We start from the raw sequence: 27,887 nt of genomic DNA, 5'->3' as shown, positions 1-27,887 counted from the left end.
TGAGGAGTTTATAGCAGGTGGCTAACGTCTGATCTACATTTCTAAAAGATGACTTTGGTTACTGTGAAGGAGAAAAGCACGGAGGAGACCAGTGAGGAGTGCAGGGTCTCAGTCCAGGCAAGAGATCCTGGTGGCTTTGCTGGGAGTGGCAGTGGAGATGAAGGGAAGTGGCTGGTCTGTGAAGACTCAACACGCCCTGCTGGTAGACTGGATGTGGGTAGTGAGGAAAAGGACAGCGTCAAAGACACCTATGGGTTCACATGGGCTCTGGCTAATTTAGAAACTGAGTGAATCAAGATGCCATTTATTGAGATGGAGAGAACTGAGCAGGAGGACCAGGTTTTCAGGGGAAATAAAAAGCTCTATTTTGAACACGTTAGGTGTTAGATGCTTACGCATCATCCAAAAGAATCTGTCCAGTAGCGAGTGGATATACAATTGGCAGCTCAGAGAAGAGGTGTGACTTTACAAGCAAATTGGTGAGCCAAGGAGTGTAAGAAAATAGATACACAGCAGAGCTTCACTCTACTCATCAGGCTACCTTGAGATGCTCCAAGCTTAAACACTCTAGACCTGTTCTTAAAAACTGCAGAAATTAAATTTGGAGGGATAGGAGTGAAATATATACACCATCATAGTTAATCACTCTGCTGGGTCAACCAATGTTTTTGTGTGTGAATATCCTGTTTTGTGAGCAAAGCATGGTCAGCCAAATGAAGACATGATTAAGTGGAGAGTGGGAATGCAGTATTGCTGCAATTTACTGATTTGTTGTTCTTAGATGGACATTAGCTAGTTAATGGACGTAAGTGATGCATCTGAAGGCCCAACTTGCTGTGCATGTGGGGTTTTCAAACAATCGATCGACATGATCAGACAAACGGACTGAATTACTTTTTGACTGACAACCACATCATGGGTGCAATAACTACATTTACAAAGTATATGTATAACCATTTCTTATTTGAAATGATTTCCCTCTCACTAAAGACAGAATTTGGTAGCTCTTGTCCTCACGCACTAAAGAGATTTAAGCTAAAGAAATTGGAAAGAATACTACCAGCTAATACCGCACTTGCTATGTGTCATGTACTTTATGTACATTAATTAATCTCCATAACAGTATAATGCCACTGCTGCCATTGCTAATGTTATCCTCTTTACACACGTGAGGAAATAGGCTTATAGAGTGTATCAGTCAAGAAACACAGTCCATACCATGTTCAAAAGAGGAAATATAATATGGGGCACAAGTTAAAAAGGTGTTTGAACGGGTGATAGGGAAACAGAGATGGTGAGGCAACCCAGACATTAGCAATAGCGGTAAATTATTCACACCCCTGGAGCCAGAGGGATCCAGGGAGGAGGCCATGTTACCAGAGGTCAGAAGTCAGAGAAGCAGAGGAATAATCAGAGGACACTCGGCCACTTCTAGAGACCTGACCTGAAAGAAGGAGACACACTGTGGTTTCTTTCTTCCTCCTACCCTCCAGTCCCCTTCTACTGCTTCCCATTGGCCAAATCTAACTGAAAGCCAGTTAACAAAGCAGCTGGGAAGCATTGTTTGTTTTGCATGAGTCAGTCGTCAGCCTCTGCAATGCAGAGCAGAGTAACGGTAAGAAACAGATCTGTGAGCAAACAGGCAGAAGACAAGCTTATAGAAGTTGAGTAGCTTGCCCTCAGGTCACTCAGGCTGCCTGAATTTAAATTCTGAGCACATACTACTAACCTATGTTGTCTAATTATTATGAAGAGAAATGGGGCTTGGATAAGGCATCCTATTTGATGGTAATGAGCATCTCATTTTATATACGATATATACACAACACATCATATATACATGATACATCATGTGATATGTGCTATATATGCTTATATATGATGGATATGGTATGTACATGTATATAGTATGTGTCTGTGTATGCTGCATATATTTTATCTCATAACTTTCTTTGGGATCCCACTGGTGTCACTGGTGTTCTTTTACTTCCCTTTGACTAGACTAGATTTTTAAAACATTATTTTTAATTCTTAAAAATAAAGGCAAGGTAAGATGGTTTCTCAGGCCATATGCACTAAGGCACCAGGATGGGGGGATGACTCAGAGAGTGCAAATTAGTCCCACCACAGGCAGCTGTGAGCCCAGAGAAGCGGCCTCAGGCTCCCCAGGCCTCCAGTTCAGCATTGGTAAAAAGAAAGGCTGTATTCTTAATGATCTTTAAGGTCTTTCCTGCCCTGTGGTCTCATTACTGCATCTTCAGGGAAAGGTCAAATCTCTTGTTTTGGCCTCTAGGACAAAACCAAAACCAAAACCAAAGAAAGCATCACCCATGGCAAGAAAAGTGAAGCCCCAGCGCACCACAAACTGGCGCTGGCTGACCCAACGCACACTTTTTCTTCCTCTGACACTGGACTTGCACGTCAGCTAACACTTGTTCACACGTCCTTCAACACAATATGGCAAAATTGGATAAAGGGAACGCTTAAGCTAGTTATTAGATTTCTGACTAATCTGTCCACCTGCTCCACAGGAGGACATTTTAGCTCTATTAGGTCCTACATTTCACTTGAGTTTCATGATTACATAACCAGACCCAGTCGTTCTGTTCAGTAGAGTAAAACAAAGAAATAAAAACAAACAGCATCAATAAATGAATGTTACCTTCTTGCTTTTAATTACTCTTTGCATCTCGCAATTGGCCAATATTATTAGAAAATAACAGAATCTGTTAAAAAATGCTTTCCAAATCCAGAAAATATGAAACACGTTTATTACCCCACTTACTCCATTGGAAAAAAATCTTTTTACTTTGATAAAATGGCAACCATAGGAGCTGTCCAAGAGACTCTATGATGGGGATTACTGATGTGGAGAGAGGGAAGGGAGAGAAACGCATCGACAGATACTGGGAGATAGAGTCTTGGATTTTGGTCTCTTAACTAAGACGCTGGGAGCGCTCCACCAAGACACAGTGATAAGAGCTTGGCACTCTTGGGTGATTTCCCATGGAGCATGGGGAGGCCTTGATGGGAGGCTGATCCCCTTGGTGTCTCCTTGCCTCTAGGGTCCATGAGTTCCAGTAGCTGCTACACCATCTCCTGGTTTCCCAGAAAGAAAGTGCAATGCCAAGCCTAAGCCTCCTGCCCTGTCTCCACCACTTCCCTTTTGTCTATATTTTTGTAAGATGAGAAAGGGCAGGACAGCCCGTCTCCTTTGCTTGTCGTTCATTTGCTCATTTAATAAACATTTATTCACTGAATTTTATGTGCCTACAACTGAACCAAGCAGTAGAACATTGTAGCAGGTCAGGATGAGGTAGGAGGACAAAGATGGCCATGGTGTAAAAGCACTCAACCCGTCCCCATGCTTCAGAAAGAACAGATGAATATTTGGTTCCTTTTCTAGACCATCTGAGCCTCATTTCCAGTCAGAAATTAAACGAATGGTTTTATGATGTGTTCCCTTCATCATCTTGGACCACAGGAGATTGACATTTTAATGGCAATACGAGGGCTCAGAATAAAACTACCTCTTGATGACATATTTAACTAACACTGAATTATAACAGAACCTTGGTGGACATGCACGTGACATCCACATAATTAGAGGACAAATTATTTTTTATTAGTGCTACTACTATTAATATAAAATTAATTTATACTCATGGACCACTGCATGTGAAGTGTTACCAAGCACAGGTAACATCCTGGCTCTGAGAATCACAAAGGCCCATGCAGCTGTAACCTGCAGCTGGCTTCTTTTCCCAGCCGCCTTCCTCTCCTCCCTACAATCCCTTCTCTCTATTGATTTTCATTTAATTGTATCAACTCGGGAGAAATTAAACGGGAGGACTCTGTGACAGACACAAGGGCTGGGGAGCCCTTGAAGTCACTAGAGATAACCCCAGGGGCAGTCGTGCATAATTCTGTAGCACCTGGTGTGCCTTCAGAGGCAATTCTGCCAGCAGCAAGTCAACCCTGGATGCTTCAGGGTCAAGGGTAGGTAAAGTGGTGCAGGGAGCTTTATGTCACTGTTGTCCTTGTTCGGAGAGGCAGAATTTGACTGAAGCTGTCAGTTCCATGAAAGCTCATATAAGCTGGAGATGGTTCAAACAGCCAGCTTCAGAGTGGGGAACCATCTGTATTTTCACCCAGGCACACACTTCCCAAGCATGCCCATAAGCCAAGCTCTGTGCTCACTGCTGGAACCCAGGAGTCTTGGTATAGACACTGAGGGGATATTTCAGGGTTGAGGGTAGGTCGGTCCCATTAGGGCTTGCTGAGTGATCATTATTAGAGCATCACCTGGGATCTTAAATCCTTGTCCTAAATTATTTTTAGAGAAAAGTGACTTTAGAAACAGGTGGCATCTAGATGCCCCAGCTGACTATTAAGTAGATCAAAGTCTGTCTGGTATTTTCCACCAAGTCCATTTGGAGATCAACTGACCATGTCTTTTGCGCAAACTGATCCCTTCTGAAAAGGTTTTTATGGGTTCAGAATGCCCATTACCTTGTTTTCTTTTGTGCCTTTTTGTTAAGTTCAGTTTTTTCCCTTTACTAAAGTGCCACTTTTTAATGATCACGTCAGTTTGGTGTTTCTCAGCTGGAGCAAATTGCTGTCATTTGTGTCCCACCACTGCCTCGGGCATTTTTTCTTTCCAGTTGGTCTTTAACCTAATAACATACTCCTGTGTCTACACTAATGGCATCTTGGCGATGATAATGGGCAGAGGCTCAATTAAGAAACATTATGAATTCAGTCTCTTCTAGTGTGTACGAATCCCTAAAGTGACAAGGGGGTTTCCTTTTCTTTTGTCCCTTGCAGTCTAAGTCCTTTCCTTGTTTGTGTCTCACCGCCACCCCCGTCACTCTCCATACGTTATTTCTCAGGTTTACTAAAAACAGCATCTTAGGTGAGCAAAGCCCTTACCTATTTGCCAATCCCAGGGCACCTTCAACAGCTCCTTGTGCTCCATTATAGCTCTGCGAATTGAAAGAAAGCACACCTGATAAGCAATGCGTCTACTTCTTTTTTCACTTACCAGATTTATACAAATCATGAAGCAATCAATTGAATTTCAAAAATTACTCTGGATCACGCAGAGGCAAGTCTCATTAGGCAGCCCAGCCCAAGGTTTATCCCTGCAGGATCTTGTTTGGTGAGTGGGCATGGTGGAGCACAGACCCTCCGCAGTCCTTCTCACCCAGTCTGCCTCTAGCCTTTGCTTCTTCTTGCTTAGATGTTTTCTCAAAAGTATATGGCGAGGTTGCAGGTTTAATCAGTTTTCTGATTGAGCACTCTTCAGGGCAGTGGTTCTCAAACTTAAATGTAAAAAACCTGGAGAGCACGTTAAAGCAATTTCCTGGGCCCCACCCCTTGAAAGTCTGATTCAGTAGATCGGGGTGGGGCCCATGGATGTGTGTTTCTGACAAGTTTTCATGCAGTGCCAGTGCTGCTGGTCAGAGAACTACACTCTGAGAACCACTGTTCTGGAAGAGGACCAGGAGGGGAGGGGGGCAGGGCTCCACCGGTGTCCCTTTGGTTTCAGTGTGCCCTCAATGTATCCCGTTTGCCAAACACACTCATATGCCACTTCCACTATTTTGGCAGCAGTGTTTCTGAAGGGCTCTGTCAGCTCTAATGGCCTATAACTGAAGCAGATGAGTGCTAGATCTCTGAAGATGTTTTTTTGGATCCAAGAATAATAATCCATAAAATGAGCCATCCATCTACAAAATGTTGGTTATGAACAGTTGAACTAGGCTATTTCTTTTCCTCTTACAAAGCTGAAGCACCAAATTTAGGAACTTTAAAATGCCAGCATGCTTTCAAAATGAACCGAAAATAAATCTTTCTTAGAGAGACTTCCCATGTCCTTGCCTTATTTGCTATGGAGTTTTCCACCTGTATCTCAGGATACCAAAGTTTGGAGGATTCTTGGAAACAGCCTATTTGCAAAACCAGTTTAAAGTGATGCCAAAATAGCTTCCATAAATAATTTCAGACACTGCCCCAGTACAAAGAACTTACTTTGTAGAAAGTGATTTGGTGAAATCAGAATTACTTGCTTTGCAGAGAGGGATTTGCTGAAATTAGACTGGAGGTTATACTATCCTTCTTTATCTCTTACGTGAAACTAAAATCCATGGCCTTTATTGATGGAAAATTATGCTTTGTTTGACACTTATTCTTGCAACAACTTCTGAGGCCTAGTCAGTGATGACTTATATGTTCCAATGCCAGAATTATTGCAAAATTGTTGTTTCTGACTTTTTGATGCTTAGTGAATGCCTATGTTACATCTTCACTCGCTTAAGGAAAATGGAAACACTAAATTTCTAAGAGATGAATTTGTTTTTTGTTTTTCGTTTTTGTTTGGTTTTTTTTTTGGCCGTGCACACTGCTTGTGGGATCTTAGTTCTCCTACCAGGGATTGAACCCGAGCCATGGTAGTGAAAGTGCTGAGTCCTAACCACTGGGCGGCCAGGGAATTCCCTAAGAGATGAATTTGAAATATGGTTCACTTGTGCAAATCCATGGGCAATAAAAGAAAAAATTTATAAAAGGAAAATTTAGGGCTTCCCTGGTGGCGCAGTGGTTGAGAGTCCACCTGCCGATGCAGGGGACACGGGTTCATGCCCTGGTCCGGGAAGATCCCACATGCCGTGGAGTGGCTAGGCCCGTGAGCCATGGCCGCTGAGCCTGCGCGTCCAGAGCCTGTGCTCCGCAACGGGAGAGGCCACAACAGTGAGAGGCCCGCGTACCGCAAAAAAAAAAAAAAAAAAAAAAAGGAAAATTTAAACTATGAGTTTTCTAGTGGTGGTTACTAGTAAGACTAGTTTACTGGTTGCCAGTAGTAAACAGAATGCCCTTTTTTGGAAGTGCATCAAATCATGGCATTTATACTTAGTTTGTCTGTTTCTCCAAGTAAAACCTGCTTGGCTGGTTTGGGAGAATCAATGTACTTCTCATGTATTCTTGTAAATTATCTTCAAAGTCCATTAAATACATCCATTAAAAATTCATTTAGTTTCGAAGAAATTTACTAATAAAGATATTGAGTTTTTCAGATTTCATGTGGGAGGTTGGTGACAGGTTTCTACCTTTGATTTTTGTAAAATAAAGCGAACAACTATACCCCAAATGAAAAAAAAATTGTAAGAATAAACTCTAAGAGTATCGACTGCCTGAATTTCTAATTTTTACTCACAACTGAATTCCACTGAAAAATGCCCCGAAGAGTCCAATCATTCCCAGGAATTCCACTCGGCTCAGGGTTCGGATGATGTATTCTTCCCAGACGTTAGAGATACCGTAGAGCGTGGCTCCCCCTAAGACCAGAAGGTCCCCTACCAGCTTATTTTCCCCTAGGAACCAAAAAAAAAAAAAAAAAAGAGGAAGCTTTATTAAAATTTTCCTAACAAGAATTTGGCATTGGCAAAATCAGCTTCCTATGCCTATTCTTTTCTGACATTTTTATAGACGTTCTGTATTTTGCCAACTGAGATTTAGTAAAGTCCATTTATGTGTGCTCCAGTTACGTTGTGATATAAAAAGGTTGCCTATGTCCCCAACAAGAAGTCTTCCCTAGCTAAGAAAGGGACCAGTTTCTTCTAGATTGTACCCTCTCCTAGATTGTACTCCATGTCTTCTGTCTGAGCGAAAGGGATTACGGGTTGAAATCTTCAACTCCCCTAAAGTAAGTAACATAAGGGTGAAAATATATGTAATTCATTATCACATTAGTATTTTTCTTCTTTCATAAAAATATCTATTTGTTCTAAATTCAATTTTGGTTAGTTTTGGTTTCTGTCCAATCTCTCATAAATTCTGTACCTAGCTATTTCCTATACTTAGGCCAACTCTTTCCACTCCAGGAAGTGTGAAGCTAGGGAAGGACAATGGAAATCAGCAGCCGGTGGCCTCACGGTGGGCTTGTACCCAAGGAGCCTCCAGCTGTGTCCTGTGTAGGTGGCTCATGGGAGCTCAGCAGACATGCAGCTCTGGGGCAGAAGAAGGCGGGATTGGGAGGGTGCTCTCTCCAGCGTGATTCTAAGGAAGAGACCGACCTTAGAGTAGCCTTGGATTTCCAGATTAGCTGGAACAACCTAAAACTGCAGAGCCAGATGTTCACTGTACAGTGGGAGCACTGCACATTCTCTAGGAAGAGGTTTCACATAAAAGAATCTGGGCTGGGCTTGGGGAGAGACCTCTTCACTCACGTCTTTGTGGTCGCCCCTGGAGACACATTTACTCTAATTAGTGTCACTTTTTCTAAGACAGCTTCCCACTGCTGGTAAGAATCAGAGAGAGAAAAGATACCCCGAAAGGCAGGAGAGCTTGCTGGAGTTCAAGGGAATGGAGCTGAGAGTCTGGAACTGCGAGGGCTGGGAACCCTCCCGGGGCTCATGGGGAGTGGGTGGCCCAAGAACATGAGGAGGCTCCGATAAGGACCCAGACCTCATGGCTGTGTCCCTGGGTGTGTCTTCCAGGGAAATGAAGGTTGCTGTTACAGAGCAACCTGATGAATCGCGTTTTATGTGTCAACTAGAAAATCATGACCAAACTTCTAATTTCAAGGAGTTCATTTGCGGAATAACCCATAAAGTAAAAAGTATCCATTATTAAGACTATAAAATTATAATGAACATGATTCAGTCACTTTTCAATAAGGACACATTTCAGAATCTTGTGATGACATGGGGCCGTTATTATGAATATCAATTATTGTTGTATTAGTGAAGCGTGGAAGTGCTGCTCGATAGAATTCTTGGTTACATGAAATTAATTTTATATGAATGGATTCAGGAAAGTTAAATTATACTAAACTATTTTAATAGAAATTAGGGAAACATCAGTCCATCTTTTAAAAGTCCTAAAAAGAGGCCACACTGTTTCAATGAATAGTCTCAACAATCTTTTTCAAACTCCACATTTATATCATCATGGTCTATTCTGTTAAGCCTTTGACTATACGGAATCTACTCCCGAGTACTTTGAATTTTCACCAATGCAGTGATAATTATTGTTAATAGTGATACAATTTTGTGTAACTGCAAGTTTAGAAGTATTTCCTAAGTTATCGGTAACAAAGTGATTAAATATTACTTATTAAAATTTTACTAGTAAGTGTATTTATCAGTTTTTAAATCATTTGAAAGTGGGTACCTATACATATAGCATGTATGAAATCTTAGATGATTAAATATAGTTAAACTAACTAGGACATGATTTTATCCAACCATATTGTATAATGCAGTGTTTGATATAATATTTTGTACTTACAATTTGTATCTAGTTAACTGGAAATTACAGCATATTACTCTATGTTTCGTGTCCTATTAATGCAATAGATATCTGACACGGTAGAGTCAATTTCTCTGAAAGTTCACAGGGAAAATTATATCTAGCAAGTGTGTCATTTACGTACGATTGAAACCACAATGAGTAATAATGATTTGCAAATTTGGGGCAAATGTACACATCTGAAGTTATGAGAAGTTCATTCAACCCAGTGCCTTCTTTCTCTCCTCTGAATTTCACACCACTGTCACTGCGTATGACCCCCACTGCACTTGGCTCCACGTCTATTATTTGTTAACTTGCCTGTCTTCCCCTTCCTGTTTTCTTACACAGTAGGGTTGAAGGGCCTACTGTGACTTACTTCGCTTTATATTCTCTGCGGTCCCTAGCACAGATCCTGGCACATTATAAGTTCTCAATAAATGTTTAAATGAGTTGAGCCGATGGAAAAGGTCTTAATACATCTCATGGTAAAGATTTTGAGTGGTGACATCTTTCAATTCAGGTAGACATGGGTTCTAATCACATCTCTGTCACTTATTAGTTGTTAAACATTGGGCAAGCTATAGAGTCTTTCTGACTTGTGTTTTCTTAATTTAAAATGAGGTTATGGCAAGGATACCGTAAGATAATGTCAATAAGACTTTAAAATGCAAAATAATGTAAAATGCTTAACATAGCATCTGGCACTTATTAAGTGTTCAGGAAATGGTGGTTAAAAAAGAGTGAATCAATCGCTCCCTTTGAATCACCACCTGTCTGTTTGGGTTGGCCGTTTCTCATTTTGGATGGCTTCTTAGTTCTAAACAACCCAGTCATGACTGCTTTGCAAGAACTGGTTTTCTTTATTAGATTTTTGATTAAGTACTAGAAATACCATGTTTGGAGGAATACTTCTGTCTGTATGGTGTGGGAGGAGAAGAGGGAATATTATTTAAAATCATTACTTACCACTATTTCAAGAATAAATGGTGAATTATAGTATTCTAGAGTGTTGAAAGACTGCTAATGCAATTTATGAAAATGAACCCATCTCACTGAATATTTTTGAGTTTTAAATACGACCAACTGCTTTGTTTTTCTGGGACTCTCTTGGTTTTAGCACAGAAGGTCCCACTTCTGGGGAAACCCTTCCATTCTGGCCTATCTGGGACAGTCATTCATCCTAATTTACTGCACTTGAACAATGGTACCTTTCTTACATGAGTCACAATTATGGAAGAATAAGTATTAAGTGGTGTAGCAGAAAGATTTCACATCTAGGCCACACCATTTAGTATTGGTGTGCACTTGCACATGCTTCTTATCTTCCCTGAGCCTTCATTTCTTCAGCTGTAACAATGAGAAAATACTTTCTTTGCATAATTAGGAGGATTAAATGAGATGATGTACAGGAACGTGCCTGGCACCAATAAAATTGTCACTTTTAAAAATTATGTTTAATTATCTAATTCTTTGAAAATGTTTTCCCTCTTTTGAAATAAATACAAAATTATGTCTGGTAGTAAAGAAAATGTCATTATGGTTATCTAACATCTTTGATAAGTGAACTATAAGATGCAATAAATGTATTATGGTAGAAAGAAGATACTTTGAAGAGCAAGAAATACGTTTTATGATAAGGATCTATTTTAATTGAGATTTATCTTAATCTTGTTTTATGATAAGGATCTATTTTAATTGAGTTTTATCTTAATCTTATTATTTTCTTACCTCCCCTTTTATATCTATAAGTTTTCCAAGGAAAGTAGAAATGTCATGGAGAAATCTCTTTGGCCTTATTAAGTCATTTTTACACCCTCCAACCTCTATCATATTCTCAGGAGCCAGTTTATTGCATGCCTTTCCCCCATGCATCAATAAATGCAGAGCTGGTCTCTCAGAGGAGACTTATAATACTGGAGGAAGGTGACAAAGAGGGAATGCACATATTAGTTCCACCGATTTTCACTGACAAACTTGGAAAAAGACATCTCCTTTCAGCTGAGCTCAAAGGCATGGGAGCACCTATAGTGGATGATCAGTTGTTCCTGAGACAAGCAAAGAACTGGAATGTAAGTGTTTTTGTGTCTGTCCCACTTTGTAGACCATTCCACAGGCTCCAAGGCAGAGTCTCCACAGCTGATATCAAAAGTGCTTGAGGACAGAATTTTCAAAATCCCAAGCTAAGGAGAACCGTGCACTAAGCAATATAAAAAGGACTAAGTCAGTCATCTTTTCCTGATACAGTGATGACAGTTTAAATCGGGCTGAATGCCTGATTAAAGTTCTGGTGAGTGCCTGAAGGATTTTAGAAAAGTTCCGTCCCTGGCGAATTAATGCAATTGAACCAACTCTACGGTAAGAGTGGTAACAAACGGAACATTTTTGATAGGGATGCACACAAAGATTATATTGTCCTCAAAATCAGTGTGTTATTTTCTTTTTTCAGGACATTTTATAAGATAGCTTAAATTGCTGCCTAATTTAATATTTTTGTAGATGTAAAGCATGTCCAATTATTATTTTGTAAAATGAGCCCTTGGATCCTAAATTTGGGCTGCTGTCAGAACATTATGCCATGTAGTTAGGCACCATCAGATGAGCATGGAAGGTACTCAACAATGATAAAACTTACTTCTTTTAACACTGGTACTTCATATGTTACAACAGGAAAGATGCTGTGGGCCTTAAACAGATTCACACGGACAGATAAAACACTGCTCCAGCATGTTTCAGCTGCCCTGCACTCTTTTTAAAAATGACCACTTTTGGGGCTTCCCTGGTGGCTCAGTGGTTGAGAGTCCACCTGCCGATGCAGGGGACGCGGGTTCGTGCCCCGGTCCAGGAAAATCCCACAGGCCACGGAGTGGCTGGGCCCGTAAGCCATGGCCGCTGAGCCTGCGCTCCGGAACCTGTGCTCCGCAACGGGAGAGGCCACAACAGTGAGAGGCCCGCGTACCGCAAAAAAAAAAAAAAAGACCACTTTTGAAAGACTCCCAAATGGACTTACATTCTTTTTCTTAAATAGTACTAGTACCCCTTTCCTAACATTTCAATTGAAATCAAGAAAACATTTTTTACAGGTTTAGTGAATACAACCTAGTGAAATCAATTCAAGTTTGTTTAACATTTTGGGCGTAAATATTTAATTTATAATGACAATTGTCTTCCTTGACTATGGATACAAAATGATGGCCAGGGTGAATGGCTAGAGCTCAGCAAAGCAAAATTTTCATAAATAAGGGTACATGTTGCTTAGTCTGTATTTACACAGTTCAAGCAAAGCTGAGAAAGTGTAATTAAATTATGACTTTATAACAACTGGGCATGTTGTACCAGACAAAAATATTGTCTGATTGGTCCAAAGAGATGATCTATATTGGGATCATGATAGGTATAGAGCAAAAACTAGCCTTTCCATGGAATATATATCAATATCCTATGGAACCACTATTTCATAGAACAGAATTTGGGAAAAGCTGGCATAGGTATTTTTAGTCCATCTGTTGTGGTAGGGACTGATTACGTAGTGTAGGCAGCATATGGAGAGGACAGAGGCTGTCTCTCTTTTGCTGTGTTGTATCTTCAGCTCCCAGCAATGTGGAAGAGGGAAGGAAGCCTGCCCAGGAGGTCAGGAGACTTGGGATCTAGTCTCAGCTCTGTGACCTTGGGCAGCTCACTTGGCTTCCCTGTGTCTTGGAGTTTTTGTGTGTCAAATACAAAGGAGCCGAACAAGGTCCCTTTCAGTCATAAAGTTCTGTGGTGCAACTTAAAAATATAAATAACTTTCATTTCAGGTATTTCTTATGGCCTAGTCTCAAAGAGAAATTTTAACTTTTATCTCTAATTCCCTAAAAGAAAAGGCAATTCCAAAACTACAGAAGAGTGGGTACTTTCTATCCTATTCCTGATGTTAACAAAGAATATCATTTTTTTTCTTGCCCCCTGAAACCTTCTGTAACTCAAGGATTTTGGGTACATTTTAAAGAATTACAATGCTTTAAAAGTGGTCTCCTGGAAAGCATTCTGGATCAGGCTCCTCAGAAGATTCATAGCAATTTGATGAGTAAACCTTGAAGCTTTGTAGGTGTACAAGATAATGACCTGTGACTGCTACCCAAAACCTCCCCACAAATACACCAACAAAAAACATGCATGAGGAGACTGCACTTAGCTCTCCCTCATAAAATTATCAAGAATTCCTAATCCAGGCTCCAAAGTTTAAATATCCACTCTTAAGCCTATATACCTACCTTCACCCAGTAGTCTGAAAGCTCAGTCTTTCTCTGACGCGGGAGAGAAGGCATTGGCGGGTGGGGTGTGGGGAAGGTCCCTGTGACTCGGGAGTAGCCTGACCCACTGACACCGTCTCTAACCAGCTGGTCTGGATCAGGCAGCTTTGACCCCCAACACATCCTCCAAGTGGGTCCTGACTCTCAGCTTTAAACACCATCTGAATGTTTCTGAGTTTCTGTAGAATGGGCATGAAAGCTGTATTTGGCTTCCTTTGTTCACTAAAGAAATATGTATGAACACCTCCTATATGCCACTGTCCCAGGTGTAGGGGAACAAACACCAGTAAGACACAGACAGTAGGAAGCCCAGGTTCCTTGTTTCCACCATGAACTGTGAACACTCCACGTCTTGCCTTGGTCTCACCCACAGAGGCAAGTAACCCGGTGAACACGGAGACTCACCTGCTCCCTGATGCCTTCCCACAAGCACATCTGCGCCCGCCATGCATCCCATTCCCAGGATGCAGACGATGATGCCGAGGAAATGCACAGCCTTGTACCGGATCAGCAGGAAGAACCAGGAGAGCAAAATCACAACCGGGATCACAAAACAGTCCAGGAGCTACAGGGAGGGAAGGAGGGAAGGAAAAATAGGGAGTTCAGAGGGAAACTTTCCATACAATGGGAACTGTCAGAAAAATAAGTTTGCTCTGTAGAAAGGGCATTTCCCCTGGATCTGTGTTTTTGGGTCGACCCAGAATTGATGCAATTAAAACAGACTCTGAAACAAATGCACATGAACTTTACTTAAACATCCCCCAGCTGTGAAGAAAAGGGGAGAAGGCGAATCAATAAGACAGGCTGGTGGTGAAGATTCTCCTGCCCCTGTGGTGTCAGGGCAGCTTGGCATCCACCTTCCTCAGCACCCTGGCCGACTCCACAGGGACACTCAGACGTGGGGAGAATAGACGGAGCCGTTTTAGATGGTCCCAGCACTCTGGGAGTGGATCTGGGAATGGGAGGTGAGGGGCAGAGGTCTTATAATAGTTTATAAATTATTAGAATCTCGGCAAAAGTTGCACTTAATTTCTCCCAGAACTTTCTCCCCACTACCAATAAAAGTTACTTTAATGTCTCTCTGAAATTTCACTCTTTATAGGAAAAAAACTGCTCTAAATGTAAATGCAAATATTAATCTCAAAAGTTTACAAATACTTTAAAAATACTGTATAAAAAAAGTTTAAAAAAAAAGGAGGGAGAAAAAAGAATGAACAGAGTATTTAAAAAACCTTTGACTTCATTTCCTATACATTTTGTGCAAATAGTGAGATTCCACCTGAAATGGAAGCCCCAAGAGATGGTGGAAAGTTTGTCCCGGTCATGCAGTGAGACAACATAATGAAATAGGAAGACCTTGTGTCAGGAGCCAGAAGATCTGAATGTGAGTACTAGATACTTAATTAGAGCAGTGTGACCTTGGGCAACCCACAAACTCAGGAAGCCTCAATTTCCTGTTAGTATAATGAAGATAATAATTCCTACTGACTTTCTCTAAAGATCATTGTGAAGCTGGAAGATAACACATGTGGAAGCATTTTGTAAATTACGAGGACCTCAATGCCAGTCTATACCCTGCTTCCAAACACATGCTCTGGACTCCACAGAACTGGTTGTCTCTACCACACCTCGGTAACATGCAGTGACTTCTGGTTACTCCATGTGAGGCAGGGTCTCCACTAGATACATGGGTGGCCCCCGGGACTCCAGACTCCATGTACCAAATGAGAAACTGGTGACCTGGTCCTACTGCACAGTGCAGCTCCTCTGCTAGAATCCTAAACAGGTGGCCCCACCAGCCAGTAGCCAGATCCAGGGCAGGGATCCCTAACACTCCTTCACTCTTACTGTCTATATCCTATGGATCACTAAATCCTGCCAGTTCACCTTCCAGACACTTCTTAAGTCTACTCACGCCACTTCCACCACCTAGACCGAACTAGCATCATCTCCTCCCTGGAGCAAGCCCTTCCTTCCTGCCTCGGGTCTTCATGCATCCCCCTCCTTCTGGAATGCTCCATCTAATTCTTGAAGTCCTGCCTCCTTCTTCAGGCTCGCACCTATCTTCTGCCTCCTTAAGAAAGCCTCTAGGGTCCCTAGGCTAGGTCAGGTCCTATTCGATGATTTCCTTGTATCCTATACCTCTCCTTTATAGTGTCAATTATAATAATTCTTAATTAATATGGAATTATTGGCATAATGTCTGACTTCCCACTTGTCTGGAGTTCCATGAGAGCAGGACTATATTCCCAGCACCCAGAGTCCTGCTGGGCTTATGAGAAGTATCCAAGAATAGTTATGGAACAAATACATACAAGGTTTTTTAATAATCAGTAACAGCAAAATAGAGTCACCAACATTCACTAAAGGCTGAAAAATGTTTGTATATTTGCAAAGCATCCTGACCATCAGCATGGCTTTTTGGTACTGTAAACAGCACTTAGGATCCTCACTATCCCAAAAGCTGTTGGTGACCTGGACAGACCCTCATGCTTCTCCGTGCCTCAGTCTTCCCCTTGGCAGAATGGAGCAAGCAATCAGAAGAGTAAGCTCTCCCCGAGGTTACTGGGAAATGATAACATTGAGTAACACCGTTAACCCTAACACGGTGATGGGCTGGGGGCTAAGCCCACACGTCACAGCGCTCCCGGAGGGACTGAGTCCAGGGGTGACGGCTGGTACGATTGCACTACAGCATATGGTCACTCACTGCACAGTTAATTAGCAAGTTAATGATCCTACTTGATGTGGTAAAATGCTCTAAAGCAGGTTTTACAGCTGGCCTCAAATGCCATTTAAGTATATTAGGAAATTTGTGTTTGCCAGTGAAAACTCTTCACTGGGCATAAGACAGTTGGTGTTTTGCTTTAAAAATTAGAAATGATTGAATCAACAGTTAGAATATTTACCTACATGCTCCACAATTGGATTTCATTATCTGGCTGGAAGCCCTTGGTCAGAAGCTGAAGGCCTCTATGCCTGAATTACTGAAGGCAAACCAGGCCTTAATCTAATCTTTGAGGAGGGCTCACGTGAGCTTTTCTGGTTCTCAGTGTCATTAGAAACCCCAAAGCACTTGATGAGTCCTGGGATCTGTTCTCTTAATGGATTGAGCTGAAAAATCCTTATTTGTGAGTACCAGTTGGCCCTTTGGGTAGGGAGGACTTTTAGAAAGAAGAGAAGGGGAAAGAAGGCTACAGTACAAACCAGGGTTTCTGGGACATTTCAGCTGGGAAGCGTGGCACCCAGCGTACAGTAGGGAATCAACAATGGGTGACTAAATGAATCAAAGAATGGAGGGGCGTTTCGTATCACTGCCTGTCAGAAGGGAAATTAGAGGTAATCTAGGCTGCTTCCGGCATTTGGTCTGGGATGATTCTTCATTTTGCAGGACTGCCCCAGGGTCTCTGCAGGGCACTTAGCACCACTGGGCCCTGACCACTAAAAAAAAAATGCTCCTACACATTTACAAGTGCCCCTCGGGGGCAGTATCTCCCCAATTTAGAATCACAGAGCCCTTTATTTAAAAACTGAGGATTCAGAAGTTTCAAGAGGTGAAGTGATGTACTCCCTGTCACTCAAACTGTTGCTATCAGCCGCAGTCCTGTCCTGATTTTTTAAAATCATATTTTAATGAAGGTCAGTAAGAGGAATTGCTACAGGTGGAGGTCTCACCACAATTTTTGTAACTAGAGACAAAAAAACTCAAAAAACAAAAAACATTTGGAAGTTGCTGTTAGTAAACAGGCTATTATTTTTTAGCGATTTTTGGCTCCAGCTTTTCCCCTGTGGTCATAGAGTATAACACACACTGACAAAATAATTTTCCAATAATTTTCTGGTAGCTTAACCCCTTAGCAAAGAGGTTGTTAGAGTAATAAAACAGAACAGCATTATAATAGATGCCCATGACTGGGGCTGTGAAAGCAGAAAATGAACTGAAAAACCTTCGGGTTCTGTTATTAACTTTTTAAATACATTTACCTATCTTTGCATACATTTCTATATCCAAAAGGAAATTATAAAATATCAATACCCCAAAACTAAACAAATGAATATTATTTCATAATATTTCTTATACTCTGAAAAATCTCCAAGAGCATGAAGAACTTCAGAAAGAAAAGTTCATTCCCTCTTAGATTTACCTGGCATCATTCCCCTCTAAAGATATAAGCTAATTTTAGTCTTCTATATCATTCATCCTTAAGTAACACCTGCCAGTGAGGTCTACTACCCCAGGTTATCTGATTTGATTGATGGAGGTGCTGAGGCACACCATGCTCAAAGACTGGGGCAAAGTCTCTGAAGTCATCATGATGACACCAGGATAATGATTTGAACTTGGTAGTTTTAAATATTTCCTCAGGATAGATTCTTGGCCTGAAATTACAGAGTTAAACTCTTGATGCATATTGCCATTTTTTCCAGGAAGTTAGTGGCTATTTACTTGTCCACCATTAGCGGGCAAATATGAACTAAGATGAGAGAATTGCTTTGCAAATTAAAAATAGGTATTTCAGGTAAGGAACCTTCAAGACGGTGGAGGAGTAAGACCTGGAGATCAACCTCCTCCCCATAAATACATAAAAAATACATCTACATTTAGAACGACTCCTACAGAACACCTACTGAAGCTGGCAAAAGACCTCAGACTTCCCAAAAGGCAAGAAATCCCCTGGGAGGATCCCGCCACCAAGAAGCCTGTGTGCAAGCACAGTTCACTATCCACACCTCCCCTCCCAGGATACTGTGATCCAGGGACAACTTCCCTGGGAGAACACATGCAACAGAACACAGCAAGATCCTTTTTGACCCACCCCCTAGAGAAATGGAAATAAAAACAAAAATAAACAAATGCGACCAATGAAACAAAAGCTTTTGCACAGCAAAGGAAACCATAAACAAGACGAAAAGACAACCCTCAGAATGGGAGAAAATATTTGCCAATGAAGCAACTGACAAAGGATTAATCTCCAAAATATACAAGTAGCTCATGCAGCTCAATATCAGAAAAACAAACAACCCAATCCAAAAATGGGCAGAAGACCTAAATAGACATTTCTCCAAAGAAGATATACAGTTTGCCAACAAACACATGAAAGAATGCTCAACATCACTAATCATTAGAGAAATGCAAATCAAAACTACAATGAGGTATCACCTCACACTGGTCAGAATGGCCATCATCAAAAAATCTACGAACAATAAATGCTGGAGAGGGTATGGAGAAAAGGGAACCCTCTTGCACTGTTGGTGGGAATGTAAATTGATACATCCACTATGGAGAACAGTATGGAGGTTCCTTAAAAAACTAAAAATTGAATTACCATATGACCTAGCAGTCCCACTCCTGGGCATATACCACGAGAAAACCATAATTCAAAAAGAGTCATGTACCACCATGTTCACTGCAGCACTATTTACAATAGCCAGGACATGGAAGCAACCTAAGTGTCCATCGACAGATGAATGGATAAAGAAGATATGGCACATATATACAATGAAATATTACTCAGCCATTAAAAGAAATGAAATTGAGTTATTTGTAGTGAGGTGGAGGTACTTGGTGTCTGTCATACAGAGTGAAGTAAGTCAGAAAGAGAAAAACAAATACCGTAAGCAAGCACATATATATGCAATTAAAAAAAAAAGGTTCTGAAGAACCTAGGGGTAGGACAGGAATAAAGACGCAGACATAGAGAATGGACTTGAGGACACGCGGAGGGGGAAGTGTAAGCTGGGACGAAGTGAGAAAGTGGCATGGACATATATACACTACCAAATGTAAAATAGATAGCTAGTGGGAAGCAGCTGCATAGCACAGGGAGATCAGCTCAGTGCTTTGTGATCACCTAGAGGGGTGGGATGGGGAGTGTGGGAGGGAGACGCAAGAGGGAGGGGATATGGGGATATATGTATAGCTGATTCACTTTGTTATACAGCAGAAACTAACACAACACTGTAAAGCAATTATACTCCAATAAAGATGTTTAAAAAAATTAAAAGAAATAAAAATACCAATAGGCATTTCAGGAAATGTCCATGGTATTCCCATTTTGTACTTAAAGACTTAAAAACTCAACATGTCTTGTCCTTTATCTTCAAATTATGACCCTTAAATACCTTCAGAAAAGCTGGAAATAGCATTATGTTTTCACTCTGATAAAATGTCTAGATTTAGAGGCTGTCCTTTGGGTCTAAATTGCTACATGTATTGTTTTCTTCTTTAATGTTGGATGCTTGTGGTTATGTCTCCTCTCCTCTGGATTCTATCTGGCAGAAAATAATAGCTTGATCCATTTGGAATGGCCATTTTTGTAGGCCAATTATGACAATTTCAATGTTGACAATTTCACATAGTTCACCTAAGAGACCCAGGGAACCAAATGGAGATCCGACCCCCGCTGTATTAACGTTAGACTTGGATTCCATAAGCACTGTTGCCTCCTATCTCCTACTCCAATTTTAACTTAGCCTAAACTTTCTTAGGCAGATATACTGGGGTAAATGGTCCTCAAACCTTGGACCCTGTCTCAGGGATCCTTCCAGTAAGGAACAGTTCTTACCAGTCCATAAAGCAGAGGGAAATGAAACACTCTGAAGACAGCTTGTTTCCTCCTTTTCGTTTACTTTTAAGGCGTAACAACCCCACTGAGTGGTAAAGTCCCCTACTGGATACTTAATTAGCTATTTCCCCTTTGGGCTGGAGCAAGAAGGAATGGAGAGAGAGGAAGAGTTTTCTTCCACTCTCCCAGTGTCAGAAGGGAATGGATGTCTCCCCTGGCCTGGGTGGTATCACGGGGAGAACAGCAAAGTCCCTTGACATTCCTTCCCTACCATAACTTGGTTTGGATGACACGTATCTTCATGTGACGGTTCATTTCTTCACTGAGAATCTACATATCATAGTATTAGGCATAAATATCTCCGGAAGGAGAAAATCAGAATTTATAAAAATAAAATGTTAATAATGGTTATCTTTGAACGGGTTCACTGAGCCTTCACAACCCCACTCCCCAAACTCTGTGGTTTCCAAATTTCCTCTCTTGCGCATATACTACTTTCAAAATATATAAAACAACACCTGTTCTGAGAGTGTAAAAGATCTACAAGAGTCAGATCAGTCTTTCTCTAGGGAAGCGAACAGTTTGTAAGAAAAAAAAAAAGTAAAACACAACAAAAAACCTGCTACCCAACTGCTTCCATTCCAGGAGAGCATAATGAGGAGGTGACCTCATCCCTCTTTCTAATTCTCTGCCCAAAAGAGACTCCTCCGCCAGCCTTCAGCTCCTCATTAACGCTCCCCTCCGGCTATTCACAGGGCTCCGCTTCCCTCACGCGGCCCAGCTGTCAGAGGCTAAACCTGAGGCAACTGGTAGGTGATTCCAGGAAAGAGAACATTTCCCCCTCCATCCTTCCTCTGCTTCTAATTGGCAATTCTCCCGTGTTTCTAAAAGTGATATATATTATAAATTCATCTCCCGTGAGTAAAACTGAATCGTTAACAGGGAAGGATCTTAAAAAAGACAAACTTCAGTAACACAGAGATGACAAAAGTCCTCTTTTGGCTGACAGTCCAGCTGAAGAGAGTGACATATAATTTAGGAAAGGTACCTTCACACGCAATCATGAACCATTTAATTGAGTGGCCTCGACAAGCAGCCATCCCAGAGGCATTTGAAAACCCAACCAGGAGTATAATTTCAGGAGCGGTGTCTTTCATTTGGAACAGACTTTCCTGGTAGACACCCTGACCCCCTCCACCCCTCCAGATTTTTTCTTCTCAGGGCTATTGTATTCATAACACCTAGACCCCCACTAACCCCATGCCTTAGGACTTAACGTTTAGGTTTTACTTTCTTAAAATGTTCATATTGGATGAAGCCATGTTTCCATCATGTTGCCCAGGAAATCCGAACTACTAAAATGTGTCATTATGATGACTATATGACAGCCATTTTCCAGAAAATGTCCTATTTTCAGAATTTAGAAAAAGATTTTCACCAGACTATCTTTCTTGTTTCTATTGATAAGGATTTAAATGTGTGAATTTTATATGGTCCCTTGTGCCAGTTCATCAGAACTTCCTAGTTGTTAAAGTATCTTCTCTTACTTTTTTGGCTTCAACTCTTAAAGACAAAAAGAAACAAAGACACTACCATGCACTAAAAATCTGGGACAAGCACCTAGAAATCTAGGTGACCACCGGAAGTTACAGGTAATTAGGAAGACACACTCTCTAGCTCTGCTGCAGGGAAATCTGCTTTGGGTGAGAGCAGAGCTGTCCCAGGGGACAAATTCCTACTGGGTGAGCATCAGTGGAGCTCTGACCACGTTTAAAAACAAGCTCTGATTGTCAGCAAACTAGATTCAAAAAGTAGAAAGCAAGGAATTAACATTTACTGAGTGTCTACCATACACCAGGGGCAATGCCTGGTTCTTATTTTTCCCGTTTTACAAATGAGTGCTAAAGATAACAGGGGATTTACTTGAAGTCACATAGTAGAGTCAGAGCCAGGATGTGGTCCCAGGCCTGCCATCCTCCTCACAAAAAGTGAGCTTAAGCAGTCAAGGTCCAGGTGCAGTAGAAAGTGTAAGGATCCAGTTATAATAACAGTGGGCTAGGCAGGGTCAGCCTTAACTCAATCTAGCGGGATTGTGCACTGTCTTTTACATTGAGAGCACTCTTAGAGAGAGGCAGACTCTGAGAGAATTGAAAAAATAATTACTGGTTGTCTGCATTTTTCATATGAAAGAAGGTGAAAGGTATAAGAAAAGTGTGTGAGAATTACAATTGCTTCTTTTTAGTGATGGGTCTCTGATACTGTGTAGTTATCTTGAATGCTTTTGGAGAAGTACTTGCCTTAAGTCATCCCAAGCACTACGAACTTGTATTTCTTATTTATGGAATTCATGAACATAAGAACATTAACAATAACATGAAAGAAAGTATAGGTTTCAAAGCACATATTGAAGGAAATGAACATTTTCTGATAAAATATTAATTTTACGTTAATTTTGCATTACTTGTGATTCCTCCCAACATTAAAACTGCAAGGAGAAACAATTTCAAAAGCTAGAGGAAAGCATCACGTACATTTTGGGGTCTATCTCTAGGTCTAATTCAACTATCCAGGTTTTTTTTTTTTGCGGTACGTGGGCCTCTCACTGCTGCGGCCTCTCCCGTTGCGGAGCACAGGCTCCAGACGTGCAGGCTCAGCGGCCATAGCTCACGGGCCCAGCCGCTCCGTGGCATGTGGGATCTTCCCAGACTGGGGCACGAACTCGTGTCCCCTACATCGGCAGGCGGACTCTCAACCACTGCGCCACCAGGGAAGTCCAACTATCCAGGTTTTATTAAAAAAGGTAAAGTCGGATTTTCATCACCTTATACTTGTCATTTATTTCTTCAGTCAGCAGATGTTTATTGAATGCCTACTGCATGCTCAGCATTGCTACAGGTGCTGAGCATGACCCAAACACTCTACATCTAGGCTCAAGTGGACAGTTGTCAATGAACACACGTCTTTCCTCCAGTTCACAGCCAGTGTCTTCTCCTAAGGGCTTGCCTGGCACTGAAGGAGACTCAGCCCTCTGTTCTTTGGGACCCTCCCCTCCTGTTCCCCGAGGGACCTTGCTCCAGCAGCCATCCTGTGTCCCTCCCGGATCTTCGCCCCTCCCTCTTTGCTGGCTGTTTTCCTTCACCATGTAGACATGCCCTGATCTCACCCTTGATGCCCAATTGCTCTGTAGCTATTTATCTTTCCCTCTTCACAGCCAGGCTTCCTGAAAACTTCATCTACAGTCTGCTTCTCGGATCTTGGCCCCATTCACCCCTCATGCTGCAATGATACTGACAACTCCCTTTGCCATGATGACCAAAGCTACATTGCACGGCCACTTCTGACTAAAGCTTTCTGCAGCATTTGGCATTAACCACTGTGTCCTTGCATTCCCTTCTTTCCTGTCTGTCTCTTTTTCCTCCTACCTCTCTGGCACTTCCTTCTGTCTTTTCATGGGCTCATTTTGTTCTTTCTGTCCCTCACAGTTGGTGTGTTTGAGGTTCAGTCCTTAGCTCTCCCATTTCCACACTCGACATATGCACCCTTTGGCTCTCAGCCAACTCTTACTTCCTTTCCTGCCAAACTTCTTGGGAAGAGTTGCATTCAGCCCTGCTCTCCATCTCTTCAACATCTGTTCACCCCTCAACTCAGTGCAATCTGGGTTCTGTTCTCCAAACACCATCAAAATCGCTCAAAAACACATCCCATTTCTAAACCGAGCAGAGCCATTGCCGTCCTTCCCTTACTCAGCACAGCATCTGACATTCTCTCCTCCCGTTGGCTCTTTCCTGCCAGGCCTGCCTCTGCCCCGCATTTCATCTCTCACGCCTCCTTCACAGACTCCTTTCTGGGTTCCTGGACTGAGGGCCCCTAGATCTACTCTCATCTCCCAAACGCTGCACTCTCAGGACTCTGCTGCAGTGTCTCTTCTCAACTCTCCACATTTACTCTGGAAGATTTCACCTACTGTTCTGGCTTGAAAAGTCATCTCTGTACTGGTGACTCCCAAATCTGCATCTCCAATCTGGATTCAGCTCTACACTCCAGAGCCACGCAACCCCCTTCTGATCTGGCGTGGAGGTACCAAAAATGCCTACAGTTCAGCGTGGATCAACCATGTCCACAGTTGTGCTCCCTCACGTAATTCTTCCCTCAGTGAATGGGACCACTAGTAACTTAGTTGCTCAGGTCTGAACCCTGCATGTCTGGCATCTAGGGGTCACTTCTTCCCTCTTGAAACAATTTCTTGACTTGCTTCCAGAGTCTCCTCTTACCACATTGGCCCCTTCTCAGCCTACTTTCCTCCATTTATACCCTCCACTGGTGATTTCATTTGACCATGACTTTCAGCACCTTCTATAGGAAATGACTTCAGATTCATAATTCCAATCCCACCACTCTCCTGAAGCAGAGACATATACCCAGCTGCCTTGACTGAGCTCTGCCTGGATGGCTCACAGGAAGCTCAGACCTACACAGCCAGACAGAACCCTTGATTTTCTGCTTCACATCTGCTCTTCTCCAGTCCTCCTCATCTCACCACATGACACAATCCAGCGGCTAAAGCCAATAACTAAGGAATCATTCTTGACTCTTCTTTTTCTCTCAAACTTCCTCAACCACCCCCATTCAAACACTCAGAAAATCCTGTTGGTTTTATCCTGTAAATGCATCCAACCACCCCTAAACACCTCCACAGTTGGCACTTGGCTTCAAGTCCCCATCACCCTTCTTTTTTTTTTTTTTTTTTTTTGACCACGCCACATGACATGTGGGATCTTAGTTCTCCAACCAGGGATTGAACCCATGCTTCCTTCAGTGGAAGCTCTGAGTCCTAACCACTGGACCACCAGGGAAGTCCCCCCATCAGCTTTCAGCTGTGGCCTCCTGACTGTCTAAGCGTGTCCACTCTTCCTCTTATGTAATCAATCCTCCATGAGCAGCCATAACCACAGTGATCTCAAAATACAAACTAGGTTGCATCAATCCCCTGCTCTGAACGTTCTAATGATTTTCCTCAGAACAAAGTCAAACTCCTTTCCTTGACTTACATAGTCTTTTAGCATCTGGCCCCTCCCTCCTTCTCAATGTCATCTCTAACTACTAGTAACTGCATTCACTCTTTCTATTTCTTGAACATGCATGCTCAGAGCTGTCACCCTTGCACTGTTCCCTTTGCTTAGAACTCTCTTCCCCATATCTTTGCATCTCTCACTGCCTTGTGCCCTAGTGGGAGAGACAGAGAATAAAAACCAAGTGTCACTTGGAAGGGAGGCTTCATGAGGGCAAGAGCGCTATCTTCTTCATGCTATATGTCTAACACCATGGAAAAGTATATAAAATACAGGCTCAATAAACATTTGCAGAGCCCGTGAGTGACTAAAACACAGATTGATCCTTCTTCTTCACCCGCCCATCAAATAAGTCACCAAGTCCTGTCTGTCTAGCCCCCTACATATCTCTAGAATCTCTTCACTTGTCCCATCCTGTCTGTCCCTTCTTCATTAGATCACGTGACTCTTTCTAAACTGCAGATCTCATCACGGCATTCCTACACTAGCAACCCTCAGGATTAACCCCAAATTCACTAACGTGGCTTGTAAGTCCCTTGGTGATCTGTCACCAGCTACCCCTTCATTCTCTTCTTTGACCATGTCCTTCTTCAAACTCCATGCTGAGGCATTTTTAGTTCCTTAATGTGCTATGGTCTTTCTTGGCTCATTTCTTTACACATGCTGTTCCCCTGCCTGGAGTTCTCATGTCCATCTCTCCTTAGCCCACTCAGTCTTATCTTTCAGAGCTCAGTTTTGGACAATGCTTCCTCCAGGAAACCCTCTCTGATTTCCTAAGTAGGGATTAGGTGCCCTCCTCAGGGTCTCCCACTGGTCTCTGTATTATCGAACTGTACTTACCGTGCTAAAACACAATACCTTCCATAAGGAGAGGACTTTTCCTCTCTTGCACTCGGTGTTACCTCCTGCAACTGGGATGGTGCTTGGTACACACTAGGGACCCTTAAGTATTTTGTTAATTCCTTCCAAAATATTTATGGGGAATCTACCAGATGCCAGGTACTATCCTAGGAAATAAAAAATCTAGGTAATAAAAAAAATTCCCCCCTTATGGGGGTTTGTAATCTTGTGTAAGAAGAGACAGACAACGAATATATATAGTATGCCAATGATAATAAGGACTATGCAGAAAAAGAAAGCAGGGGAGAGGGTAGGGGGTGTTGAGTGGGGTAGGAGATTGTGATTTTAAACTGAGTGGTTGGGGAAGAACTCACTGACACCTGAGCAAAGTCCAGAGGTGCTTATCTCATTTGCAGACAGCAAATGTTGAATGAATGAATAAGTTGAATGAATAATTTTGATTTCTCTGAGCCGTTTGGGGGAGCTTTGGTGTCTCTGAGGTAACTGGTACTGTCTAAAGCTGCGATTTGAGATGATTTCAGTCAAGAGGAGCTGAAGCTGAGCGTCCTGTGCAGTTGCTAGTTCCTGTCATCATTCTCTGGCTCAGATGGTGTCACAACTCCTAATCTGATCATGGAGCCTCTACCTTGATGGCCCCAGAAAATGCACAGGCACACTCTGTCTCCCGGTACAAAGGCTTTTGAATTGGAAATGGCACCAACCCAGAAGATACAAACAAGAGGGAGGACATAAAGAAGAGGAACAAAAATAACTCCTGCTTTTTTCTCATATGTTGGTTTTTTTTTTAATGAACTCTCATTGTCTGAGTCTTAAAACGTCTCACAGCTTTAAGACTGTACTCTTCAGTCTGAAAGCAGCTCACACGCTTTTATTGACTAATGATTTACAAACAAACACATCCCTTCAAATGCATTGCTAAGGGAAGCAGGCTATGCATGTTTTTTCTTTAAGTGCAAGGTCACCCTCTCATTTTAACCATTTATTACAGGTAAATTTTGTACAGTGATTGAGTCAAAATGAGCACTGCTCTGAAAGCAACCAGTCACAGCATGGAAATGTTTTCACGTGCATCTATCCATGGCAGACAGCACCAAAGTGCTCTTCCAAGGAGCCCATCTAGGTGGCATTGAGGGTATCCTTTTCTCAAAGAGTGAAAACACCAACACAGATGGGAAAAAGAAACCTGCTCTGGCATCCATGCTTCTGGTTCTTTTGGGAGAAAGCCCTCCAAAGGTCAGTACCTTCAAATCCGCATGGGGAGTTGGGGGGAGAATTAAATATTGTCTCCAACTGTATTTGTTTCTTATTGTTGCTGTAACAAATGACCACAAACTTAGTAGCTTAAAACAATACAAATTCATTATCTTAGAGTTTTGGAGGTCAGAAATCTTAAAATGAACGTAATGCCTGCCCTGTGTTCCCTCTGGAGGGAAGGGAAGAATTCCTCTCCTTGCCTTTATTCGGCTTCTAAGGGCTGCCTGCATTCCTTCGTTTCTGGCTCCTTCCTCCACCTCAGACCCTTACCCCGCTATTCAAAGGACTTTTGTGATTACACTGGGGCACCCAGATAACCTGTAATAATCACATCATTTCAATTTCATAATTTAATCACATCTGTAGAGTCCCTTTTGCCTTAAAACAATATGACAGAGGCAGAAGAAGGGATAAGTGACCTGGAAGATAAAATAGTGGAAATAACTACTGCAGAGCAGAATAAAGAAAAAAGAATGAAAAGAATTGAAGACAGTATCAGAGACCTCTGGGACAACATTAAATGCACCAACATTCAAATTATAAGGGTCCCAGAAGAA

General features: G+C 42.0%; 1 protein-coding gene across 1 annotated transcript in view; it reads right to left on the bottom strand.

Moving 5' to 3' along the window:
- SLC35F1 (solute carrier family 35 member F1) overlaps positions 1-27,887 on the bottom strand; it is a gene marked incomplete at both ends in the record, with an annotated part of 405,350 nt that overhangs the window by 32,224 nt on the left and 345,239 nt on the right. The window contains 3 exons of the mRNA XM_079716472.1: positions 4,933-4,985; positions 7,214-7,370; positions 13,986-14,145. Of these exons, the coding sequence (XP_079572598.1) occupies positions 4,933-4,985; positions 7,214-7,370; positions 13,986-14,145 (370 nt within the window). The remainder of the gene's footprint in view (positions 1-4,932; positions 4,986-7,213; positions 7,371-13,985; positions 14,146-27,887) is intronic.

The sequence above is a fragment of the Hyperoodon ampullatus genome (genome assembly GCF_949752795.1).
Source record: "Hyperoodon ampullatus genome assembly, chromosome: 12".
Classification (NCBI taxonomy): Eukaryota; Metazoa; Chordata; class Mammalia; order Artiodactyla; family Ziphiidae; genus Hyperoodon; species Hyperoodon ampullatus.
Note: the sequence above shows the minus strand (reverse complement) of the source record. Positions and strands in the feature narration are given on the sequence as shown.